A 12,039-nucleotide genomic window follows, 5' to 3' on the forward strand; every position below is an offset into this window, starting at 1 on the left:
CCCCCCGCCCAATTCCGTCCCCAGGCATGCTAAGCACATGCTCTCCCACAGAGCCGCAGCCTGAAGTCATTATCTTTGTCCCTCTCCCTTACACCTATTGGCATTACTCTCGTCCCCCTTTCTCTCTTAACCCGGTTGGGCTTGGGCTTTCCACCATTCTCGCCTTTCCACAGAAGGGCGCTGGTTAAGTCACCAGCAACTTCTGCTTTGCCAGATTCAGTGGTCATGTCTTCTCTCAGACTACAGCATTGTTGGCAGGTCCACAGCCCCCTCCTTGGGGAAAGGCTATGCTTACCTGGCCTCTAAGGGGCCCCGTTTAGAGTTCCTGCTCCTCTGCCCTCCGCGGCCCTGGGTCTGGCCAGTCTTCATCCCTTGCTGCAGTTTGCACTGGTGTCCCCGCTGCCTGCTGCCCCAGCCCACCTCTGTGCCTCCACCCTTGCCCAGCACAGTCCATTTCCACACAGTGGTCAGAGCGACCTTTAAAAATGTCAGGCAGACCATGTCCCTTCTCTGCTTAGAAATGAGAGGCTCCTTTGAGTCAGTGGGAAAGTACAGATGTACTTTTTAAGCTGGGCCCGTACTGCCCGGCTCTGTCCCCTCCTCCCAGCCAGCCAGTTCTCCCTCCCTACCCTCTGTGACCTTGCAGCTGCCCGTCTGCCTGAGAGGCGCCTTCTCCAGGCCTCTGTGGGTTCTTTCTCTCTGGCGACCCTCAGCAGTTCTTGCCTTTCCCAGTGTTTCCCTTCTGAGAAGGGCCTCTGACGACTGTGTAAACAGCCAGCATCCCGCCCACTGCTGGCCTTTCTTCTCCCCTGGCCCTGCTCTGTGTCCTCTCTCCTGCTTGCCACCACCTTGCGTATCTGTCTTTGGCCTGGGAGTCTGCTTGCCCTGCTGGGCTCTGGGCCCCCCAGGGGCACGGACCTTGTCCCATGTGTCCGCTGCTATAGCACTAGGACATAAGCAGCCTCGGTGTAGAGGGCACGCAGTGCACGTCTGCTGAGACCAAAGTGTGCAAGTGAATCCCAGTTTCATAGCCGAGCAGAGCGTGGCCCAGTGGGAGGAAGCCCCCCTCTGTGAGCATTTATGGAGTGCACAGCAGAGCTGGCATTTCAAGTGTGTTCCTCTTGGTGTCATGCATGTTATTTGATTGAAACTTCACAGTGACCTTGGAGGGGAGGATGAATCCAGTTTTACCTACGCTGAACTGAGCTTCAGGAATGTCCTTGCACATCTAGCACGTGGGTCTCGCAGGGAAGAGCGCAGTCCCGGGGGTGGGCTGAGAGCTCTGGCTCCCCACCCGTGGGCTGTGGACCTTCAGCACTTCAAAATGAATTTCTTCACCTGTGAACCTGGCATGCTGATCCCAATTCACAGTGTTGTGTTAAGGGTTGAATTAAATCATGGACGTGAAGCCACGGCCATTGCTCAGTAGGCGGCTCTCTGGGGCCTAGCGCTTCTGGCATCGTACTCCTGCACCAGTCTGTTTTCTAGGGGATTTAGCCATAACCAAAGAGTGGCACTCAGAGACACAGCTGACTTGGGGGAAACCAGGATTTGATTCTGTTCTTCTGTCTTCTTACGTAAATGACACATGGTCCAAGAGGGTCCACGTTTGCTCAGTTCCATTCCAGGATATGAGAAGGGATGGTTTGCCCGTCTGGGTGTCGTCAGCGCTTTTCCCAAAGAGCTGGCAGAGGCTGAGTTTTCTAGTACTAGTTCCCCAGTACCTTTGAGCACAGGGTATAAGAGCACTTGGCTTTTCCTAGCTTTATAAAAATGCACCCTCTTTTGGCTGCTTTCAGATAAGCTGATTTTCATCTTATTAGTGGGGAAATAACTGGGCGACTGACAGAGCTGTGTCTCCCAGGCCCAAGGTGTGTCCCTGTCTCTTTCCTTCCTGCAGCCCTCATCCTGTCCTGGCAGTGCCAAGCCAGAAGGGAGCGCACCCTGGCACCAGCTTGCCACCCCGCCCCACCATGGAGCTGCCCCTTGCTTTACTTTTCAGTTACTGACTTTGACCACCCAGGGAAGTCCCACTTCTTGTTTGCTGTGGGTTCTGGAGGCAGGAGCATGCCAGGAGTAGCAGACGCCACACATATAAAACTTTATTTTCTTCCCCAAAAGACCTAAAAATTCCAGAAACTTCACTACAGCTTCTTTTGGTAAAGAGGAAAATGTAACATAGAGGCAGGTCTTTTCTTAGATGCCATGTAAGTGTTCTGGTTCCTGAATTATGATGTAGTTTTAGTCCCATGGCTTGGGTTCCTTAAAATTTAAATACCAGCTTTTAAAAATCAATACAGAACATTACATGTTTACTGTGGCATAACACATGACTAAAATCTTGTGGTTGCATCATTTACACAGTGATGCATGAACACCCTGGAGCTTACATGCCTAGATATTTTTAACATGTGTGTATTTTTTATGGAAACACAACTATTTGCAACTTACACTTTGTTTTCTCTGAAGTTTTAATTAAATAACATGTATGACACCATTAATAATATTAATGTACACTTTAAAGTTTAGTGGCCCCAAGAGCATTCTTGTGTGTAAAGGTACCACAATTAATCCTTCCCCATTAGATGGACATGTAGGTTATTTCCAGTTTGGGTGCTCTTATAAAGAACACTGAATTGGAATCTTTCTGCGTGTCCTTGGCTTTTCTTTCATAGTCTTTAGTTGGTAGAATCTAAGGCGTAGGATGATAGCATGGTTTCTTAATGCTCATCAGGGAGAGAACTGGAATTCCTCTTTAGCTCCAAGAAACTAGGACTCCCCTGTAGGAGCCTGGAATTCTGCAAGATTTTGGGCGGTATGTACCTTTCTCTGGGGTGAGGGTCTGTAGCTTTTAGATGCCCCAAGAGGGCTGGGACACAAAATAGATCAGTGACTGTTGTTGCGACCAGGTTTCCTCCCGTGTCCTCGTCCTGGTGCCTCCCCAGACCAGCTGCACAGACGAGGAAGGCAGTGTTTTACTCCAAATGTTTCGAGCAACGTACAAAGAAGACTGTGAGTGGTCCCTTAGTGAGCTCACTGTGGGTGTCAGGGTCTGGCCACGTGACAGAGGACAGCTGTTGGCATCCCTTGCCTCAGCACTACTTTGCTGTAAGAGATGGACCCCAAAGCTCATTTCTTCTTGAGGCCCTGCGTAGTCCGCCTTTTCCAGTCTTCTACCCTCTGGTTGGTGATGGTGATGGTGGTGAAGAAGACAATGAGGAAACGAGGAAGGCTGATCTTTGTCGGGGGCTTGCTGTGTGCTAGCCTGTGAGGAAGCATTACACATTATCCTTGTTTATTATGAGGACAGAGAGGATAATTCACTTCTTCAGGGTCACATGGGAATTTGGAGAACTTGATTTAGAGCCAGCAGTTTACTTCCACAGCCCGTCCTCCTAACCTCCACGTGCTGCCTTCTCAGTCCACCAAGTTGCACGTGCTGGGGGTGCACTGGTCACTTGTTTCTGTGGCCAGGCCTTGTGTCTCTCCACTTCCATGCATGCTCCACCAGGCCCTTTCCACCAAGGCTGCCCTCTTTCTCCACTTAAGGAAATGACACCCATCCGCCAGAAAGCTTTCTTTGTTCAACCCACGGAAGCAAGATCTATTCCTTTTCTTCACTTCTGGATTGTTTGCAGCTCACACATGACATTCATGTCTGGCCCTGGGATGGAGGAGGCCCTCACAGGGTGGAAAGAAGAGGACCTTTGACCTCAGAGGTTTGAGTTCAGACCCCAGCTTCATGTGCCACTTACTCCTTAAGGGTCAGGTTTCCTCTGTGGGGATAGTAGCACCTGTCTTAACAAAGTTGCTTGAAAGGATTAAATGAGATGAGCGAGTTTGGTGTCCTGCTTGGCAAACAGTGGGCACTCAGGAGCTGACCGTGATGACCCAGGCTTTCAGATCAGATGGAGGGTTTTGGCTTTTAATTACCCCTGCAATCTGCTCTCCCCAGAGCCCCTTAGCTTTTTCTTACCTTTATAAAGTAGTTCTTCCTGCCTCAAAGATATAGCTCCACTCCCCCTCCCCTAAATTTCCCCGGCAGCCATGCTGGATTGTGCTTGCCTCCACAGCCACATGCTGCCCTTTATCTCAATATTGTCATCTAATTGTCTTCTGGGTCCATTGTTCCCACTCAGATGTGAACTCTTCAAGGGCAGGATGGCTCCTAGCCATCTCTGTATTCCGGGTCTAACGGGGTACCTGTGTCCAGTTACTAATGAGATGGAAAGGAAGAAATATTTGGGTCACATTGGAGATGCCAGTCTATGGTGTGTGACTGCACCTTCTCTGGCCTATGGGGGCTTCTTCAATGGCAGCTGTGTACAGGATGGATTAATGTGCAGAGGAGACTGGGAGGGGGTGTTAATCTGTCAGTCTGTCTTGCATCATGGTCTTGTTTGGAAATGAAGGGGACAACTGGGTGTTTTTTTATTTGTAAAGATGAAGTCCCCCCACTGCCACAGACTGCACAGCTTTTAGATGTAGCAATAGGATTTGCCTGAGAGATGGCAGCAGCATTTTCATGACATGCATCCTAAGCATTTGGAATAGCCTAACAGATGGTTTCCTGTCACCTGTGTGAAGGCAGTTTCCACCAAGAAATTCAATGCATCAGTTGTTATGATCTCTCTATGAATCCCACAATAACCATTTGTCATTGAGTTTTAAAGAACCCTGTTGTGATAGGGGAACATGTGGGATTCTATTGTTGTTGAGTTATTGTAAGTTCCCCAAAGAGTCTTTGTTTGAAAAAGAGAGAACCCATGCTGCTGGTGGCATTAGGGTCACCTCCTTCTGTGGCCACAGGTTTTGTTAGGAATGGAGGAGAGGTCTTTGATGGATTTATGGTCAGGAGACTCAGGATGCTTAAAGCCTGCCCACCCTAGAGGTTCCTGAGGGAGGTGTGCGCTGAAGAACACTGATGCGTGTGGAGCGGGGTCTCACCTGGCTGTTTGCCTGGTGGTACATTATGACTCTTAAGCTCTTGGGAAGGCTGGGCTGGGACAGATGGTTCATCCTCGGGGTTGACTGGGTCAAAGTCTATCATCAGCTGAATGTTGGAAGCAGCCCTGGTATGGACATGTGATGAAAAATGCTGATTGAGATGTTCCCTAACATATGAGGGTTGGTTGCGATCTGGGACTTACTACGGTCAAGGTCTTCGAGTTTGACTGGATCGGCTGTGGCTTTCCCCCTTGAGAGGTCTGCCAGCCTCTCCCTGCCTTGCAAGACATCAAAATATCTTTACACCTCTTTGGCTGGGCACTTTGTGATGGTATTAGCTGTGAGGCTGCCCCCACCCCCCTTGCTTATGAACTGGAAATCTCAGTAATGCTAGAGTGAGAATGGGGTGCCTTGAGAGAGCTGGACATGAGCCCTCCTGGACTCGGCTTCTTGGCTGCACAACGGAGATGCTAAGGCTGTGCTTGAGGGATTATCGGGAGGCCCAGAGTCATACCCAGGGCCTGGCGCCCACTCGCTCAGGCCCATCTGATTCCTTCCCAGTGGTGCAGTGCCCCTCAGTGCCCTGCTGTGGAGGATGGCTTTCAGGCCTTTATGTGCCACTGGCTCTTGGTGCCCAGGCGGCCAGCCGGCTAGGATATAGCGTGAGCTCGGTTGGCCATGCTGGCGCCTGGGAGTTGTAGGTGGGAACCGTGAGCCATGAAGCAAGCAGGCAAGCTCGGGATCTTCTCCCTGTGCTGCGGTGTTGGAGAACTTTTCCTTTTAGGAGTAGTTTTGAAAATTGTATGTGTGGGTGCAGTTTAATTATAGTCTCATTTTTCGAGTGCTGCTGTAGAAGGGTTTGTTTTTTTCTTTAGCCATGCGTCAGTTTCTTCAAAGAGCTCATCCCGGTCTGCAATTTCCAGGGTTCTGAAGTATTTTAAAAATAAAGTTGTTAGCCTCTTTGAAATCTGGGCTCATGCTTCCTTTCAAACAGCAAATGATGACATGCAGGAATAGAGCAGCACGTCTTTCGCCCAGCAACATTCTGAGCTTTATTCTGTTTTCTTTTGTCATCCCCTTTCGTCCTCTCCCCGCTGCAGACAGTGGTTTTTTTCAGCTCACTCGAGCACTCCTTTGCCCAGTAATCTTAGTTCTGAGGTCTTTCCTAGGAAATAATTTAAATGCAGATAAAGCTGCATGCACAAAGATGTTTATTTCAATTATTTATTAAAACGAAAATTTGGAGATGACCTAAATGTTGAATAGGGAACTGGCAAAAACTGCCAGACTATGACGTGTGTGCCATTAGGGCTGAGGTTTCTAAAGCAAATTTAGTAGGAAAAATGCTTATAATAAAGTACAAAGTGAAAAACTTAAGTCACTACAGCATCATCTCTGCCCAAATGCATGGAAGAAAGAACCAAAGGCAGCCCAGTCACAGGTCTATGGGCGTTCAGGAGGGCAGGGAGCTTTCTTGATTCTATTGTGCATTTCCTATAATGAGCTTATGCTCTGTTAGTATCAGAATTTTAGCGAAGGAAAAAGAATTACACCCAGTGATGCTATTGTGATTGCTTTTTGGATTCAATGCTGTGCCCTGGAACTAGAGCCAGACTAGTGATAAAGCAGGAGTCTCTTGCCGGCACTGTGCTCTTGCGAATCCCACTTTCAACATCTGGCTTGTTGTAAAAAGTGTTTAAACCAACAGGACAGTGCCCCTGCACATGTGTGAGCAAGAAATTATTAGGGATCACTTTTTAAAAAAATGCTTTTCTTCTTTCTTAATGTTATTTCTACTTCTAGGAAAATCATCTGGAGTGGAGCTGAGTCCCCAGAATGAGCCGATAGAGAGGTGAGTTTAACGTTTGTTAAGAAGACTTTCTGGGACCTCCGTTTGGGTTTGCCTCTTTTTTTCTTTTTTAAAAAATATTCTAGCTGCCTTCCATTGTGTAAGTTTTCTGCTTCTTGTAACTAAAACATAAATACCTATAGAACTGTCTATGGCCGAGCAAAGTGAAGAGGCCACTCAGGGTGTCCCGAACCCTCCATTCATTTGTTCCAGGTCACTCCTGGTATTTCTGTCAGGGATTTGAATCAGATGACATATTGCTTCTGTTGGCTCCTGGGGCTTGCAGGATGAAAGTTCCAGACTCCCTAGCCAAGAATCTGAGCCCTCCTCAAGCTGACTGGTCCTCTCTGCTCCCCTCCACACTGTTCCCTTCTTGTCGTGTACCCCATGCTCTTCCATTGTCTCCCCCCCACCCCCACCATGGCTGTGCACGAACTGTGCCCCCTGCTTCCCTCCTCATGTAGTGTGAAAGGGGCTGGAGTGAACGTGAACCAGCCCTCCCTGTACCCTCCTCCACCACACCCGGGCCAGTTATTCCTGCTTCCTCTGCAGGAAGGCTCATTCTGAAGACTCTCCTGCTTTGTGTTGTGTGGATGCCCAAGAGCACCCCAGCCCTGTTCTGATAGTTTTGGTACTTGGCATGTAATTGCATTACAGCACTTGCCTTTCCACTTGGAAAAGACCACTTGGTGTGTCTTACCTTTCTACTCCCAGAGTCCTCAGAATAAGAGAGGAGCTGACCAGCATTGCAGGGTATTTGTACGTGTCAGCTGCTGCCTTAGGTGTTTCACACTTATTACTTTTGACCCTACAAAGTGAACGTTTTTATTCCCATTTTAGGGTGAGGAGGCTGACAAGTTGCCTGTTTGCCATTGAAAGGCAGAGCTAGGATTTGAACTTGGGTCTTTCAGAATCGAACACCTGTGCTCTTATGGTTACTCTACATTGTCTTTGGAAGGCAGTGACAATATGTGAATTGTAGTCCTTTTTAGCTTGCCTCTGTGGCTGTTGCAAATGCCAAGGTCTCATCCTCCTGTTACTTGTAAAGGCTCTGAATGCTATTGACACTGGAGGGGACCTTCTTTCACTTTAAAGGATGTGGCCCTTTGGACTCCTAGGGGTAAAATAAAGAAATAGAGACAGTCTGGAATGCTGAATTTTAGATTTTATTGTCATCACCAAGGCCATCAGCATCCTTACAGCAAGCAAGTAGGAGGTTCACAACTCACTGGAGGACATTTTAATCAGGTCTTCTATGAATGTAAAAGATATACTCCTTCTCCTCCTGCAGTAGCGCCAGAGACCCCGCCCAGTTCACCCCACTACTTCCATCCTTAGGATGGCAACCACTTCCCACTGGCAGGACGTGGAGAGGGTATGGAAGACTCCATCTTAGCTGAGCTCTGCAGATTGAGAGTGAAGGGCCCAGGGCTGTTGGGAGATTGTCCCTGTCTGAGGGGAGGGAAGCTTGGCCCCTTTGAGCAGGGATCCTGGGTCAAGGCCTGAGAGGCAGGCTGGGCCTGTTGGTTCTCAGAGGCTGTTATTACGACTGTCCCAACACTCTTCTGCAGGAGGCAGGGAGTCGATGAGCAGGGCAAGCTGGGGCTAGACATGGCCAGATTCATCATTTTGGAAGCTGATGAGTTTGGAGAGTCTTTTAGCCTTCCTCAACCAGCGCTCACCCCTCTCCATTTCAGAGGATTTCTTCTTCTCCTTCTGTCCTCTCTTTGTCAGTGGCAGGCTCAGCCCTCACAAGGGTCACTCCTAAGCTAATTAAACGGCTGCCCTGGCCCACTCTGTACTCCTGTGGGCCCACGGTGAGCCTGAGCATCCATCAGGCTGTCTGGGCAGAGCTGCATCTGGTGTTTACCTGCTAATGAATGCGTTGCAGCTTCAGAGTCCTCTGCTCTTGTCTGAGCTCATGAATAATGAGACTGTGGCCACTGACACAGTAATGGGAAAGTTGGAGAGAAAGGAGCTTAAATCAAGGAGCTTATCTATAATGGAGATTCACAGGAGCTTTTCACAGTGTTCAGGCTGCTTTTCCTTGTGGCTTAGGTGGTCCTCAGGAAGTACTGGTTAATAACCACATGATTGCCAGAACCATGCCATTGGGGCCTGCTTGGGGACCTTGAGGGTTCTGAGATTTTTTAATCCATAATGCTGTTTCATGGCTTTGGGCCAGAATCCCACATTGTCCTGGGGCCTTGGAGCCAGACAGGCCTGGTTCAGATCTGGGAGGTGCCACTTACAAACGGACAGTGGCTGGTTTATGCTGAGCCACCGCCTTTCTGGCTCTATGGAGGACAGCACTCCCTTCCTCAGAGGGGGCCCAGGAGGCCCAGGTCAGACCCAGGCTGCTTCGTCAGAGTGAGCACTTGGGAAGCAGCTGCTGCGGACCCCTTTCCTCTCTTGTAAGCCAGACTTTGGGACAGCTACAATCCCTTCACTTTCCCTTCCTCCTTGGCTTCAGATTCAAGCACATGGAGCCCTTCTTGTTTTGGGAGTGTCATTGCTTAATGTAGTAAGGAAATGAAAGGGCTGACGGAAGTCACACACACGGGACAGTTCTGAAGGGAAAGTAACCTCGAGGGTTCTGATGTCACAGCCCTGCTTGGGGTCTTAGTGTGGGAAATGGTTTGTCTTTCAATCCCAACCGTTAAGGACTGAGGAAGACAACGTGGACTACCAGCGTCTTCTACCCGAATCTCCTGGGCCTTTCTCCTCTCATGTGCTGTCTGATGATGAAATATCCGAGAAGTCCTTCCTCTCCCGAGAACAGAAGCAAGACAGCGTGTCCGGGCAGACTTCAGTCATGGCAGACCATTTTTCTCAAGGTAAGCTAGCTTTATTAAGCCTCGTAAACGTGGCTGTGTTTAAACACTGACCCGCTGTCTCGCCCTAGTGGCTAGAGTGTGGTGACATTTGACTATTTCTCAGATGAAAGGAGATCCTGTGAGGGCCGGAGCTGGTCATGGAGTGTCATTTATCACCAGAGAAAATCGTGGTGGTAAAAGTGTGGGTGACTGGGAAAGGGCATGTGGTTTTGAGTGAAGACCTGCCCTGGATTTCCCGTTTCCTTGCTCCTGTAATCGTAGCGTGGAGAGCCCTGGAGCTGCAGCAGTGCGAGTTCGGTTAGTGCCCAGGGTTCCTGTCACTCCTCTGCACGCAGGCTCACTCTGAAGACTCTCTGCTTTGTGTTGTATGGATGCCCAAGAGCGCCCCAGCCCTGTTCCGATAGTTTTCTACAGTGCAAAGTTTGTGATTCTGTGAATCCACCCGTTTCTCTCTAGTGTGACCCTTGGCCCATTGGGCCGGGCCGTTGTCTTAGTGCATTCAGTCTGTTGTAGCAGAGTACCACAGTCTGAGCGGCTCACAAACAGCAGGAACTTGTTTCTCACAGTTCTGGAGGCTGGAAGTCCGAGATCAAGGTGCTAGCCAGCATGGCTGGGTTCTGGTGAGGGTCCCCTTCCAGGTGGCAGACTTCTCACTGTGTCCTCACATGGAGCCAAGAGAGCAAGAGAGCTGTCAGGGGTCTCTGTTTGGGGGCATTGATCCCATTCACGAGGGTTCCAGCCTCTTATGTCATCCCCTCTCAAGGGCCACACCTCCTAATGCCATCACTTGAGAGCTGAAGGCTTTAGCAGGTGACCTTGGAGACACAGACATTCAGCCCATAACACTCTTGTTCTGCCTCTGACCTTGGGCTGAGTTCAGCCAGCCTCCCTGGGAACCTGCTCTGATCTCCCGTTTGCTTTTTCTGTTCTTGTAGTCTCTCTCTTTGGGATAAGAAGTAGGGCTTTGTGTTTGTAATTCAGTTTGCTTCAGAGAGTCCAAGGATTATATAGACCAGACCAGATAGACTGGCCATCAAACTTCCTGCAAAGGGGCAGGAAGAAGATGTTTTAGGCTTTGCAGGGTCAAGGGCCCTGTGGCAGTTGCTCAGCTCTGTTGTCACACATACAAGCAGCCCCTGATATGAGTGGCAGAGCTGTGTTCCTATGAAACTGTGTTGATAGAATGGAGATGGGCTAGTATTGGCCACAGGCAGTGGTTTCCAGCCCTTTGGTGGTATAGATTCTAGTTGTCACAGTCTCTGGTCTCTCTTCTTCTCTGGGGGTTGGTAACAGTACCACCATGAGTTCTATAGCACCAACCAGACACTGGCACCTTCTTGCTAAAAGCTTTATTGTTACTTGGTCACATAGGTCATTATTAAAAAAAAATTTTTTTTTGAAGCCATATGTAAACAACAGAACTCATTTTTTTTTTTTTTTTTCCCATATGCAGTTTTACAGGATGGCCCCATTCAATATGGCAAAGAAACCCAGTGGAGCCTTTGCCCAGTGGTGGCCTCTGAGGCTCCTCTAGGACTTTGAGGGCCCAGAGGAACATGGTATAGATATACCTGGAACATGATCTGTACAGTCTCAGTGTGTCTCAAAAACCAGCTGGAGTCCTCCAGCAGCCGATTATCTGGACCTCATTTATTGGGATTTCTGCCAGTGTCCCTCTGCTATTTTTTTGTAAGTTTCTGAGTAGTTGATTCCTCCTGGTCATTTCTGGCTATAGGTCCTGCCTTTCCCTAGTTTTTAGGTCAGACTACAGATTGTTTCCCTGGCCTTAGTGTACCTTCTTCTGCGCTGTATCAACCCAGTGTGGGACTCAGTCCCTTTCCAAGAACCCCTGGGACCACTAGTCTGCCTTTGTGCAGACTTGATTGAGCAGGGAGGAAGCAGAAGGAAGGAGGTTGTTGCCTTGCAACCCAAGTAATGTCGAGTGGACTATGTGGGTCCTGCTTCCTTAAAGCCCTCCTGCTGCAGAGCTGGAAGGTGCCCTCCTCCTCTTGCCTGCCCCCTCTTTCTCCCTTCGCCCTGTCTCCCCTACCTGGTTTTGTTTCCATCGTGGAGCTGTTAGGCCTCTCTTCCTCTGGTGATTCATGCCCGGGCTCTCTGGTGTCCTCTTGGTGGATCACCAGGCAGTTCCTGGATGGAGATGGTGTTCTCTGGAGCCGTGCTCATGTGCCACTGTTGTCCCTCTTGGCCTGCCCTTCTCCAGCCTTTTATTCTCTGCATCTGGTTTTCATTTTGTCATGCTTATAATCTGTGGAGAGAGATCATTTACTATATTTTCTTTTCTCACATTCAATTGCATCTAAGCTTCCTGACATGCTGTTATATAATGTCATTTTTCATGGCTTTAGAATAGTCCATTGAATGACTGAATTGCAGTTTTCCTTATGT

At 49.1% G+C, this 12,039-nt stretch overlaps 1 protein-coding gene across 11 annotated transcripts in view; it reads left to right on the forward strand.

Annotated features, from left to right (window-relative positions):
- Cdk5rap2 (CDK5 regulatory subunit associated protein 2) overlaps positions 1 to 12,039 on the forward strand; it is a 186,595-nt gene that overhangs the window by 145,026 nt on the left and 29,530 nt on the right. For 10 of the 11 annotated variants that reach the window (XM_015497679.2, XM_015497682.2, XM_015497687.2 and 7 more), the window contains 2 exons: positions 6,751 to 6,799; positions 9,461 to 9,633. In XM_015497679.2, coding sequence (XP_015353165.1) covers positions 6,751 to 6,799; positions 9,461 to 9,633 — 222 coding nt within the window. The remainder of the gene's footprint in view (positions 1 to 6,750; positions 6,800 to 9,460; positions 9,634 to 12,039) is intronic. The other variant, XM_015497681.2, reaches the window with a different exon arrangement.

The sequence above is a fragment of the Marmota marmota genome, unplaced genomic scaffold, assembly GCF_001458135.2.
Source record: "Marmota marmota marmota unplaced genomic scaffold, marMar, whole genome shotgun sequence".
In the NCBI taxonomy this organism is placed as follows: Eukaryota; Metazoa; Chordata; class Mammalia; order Rodentia; family Sciuridae; genus Marmota; species Marmota marmota.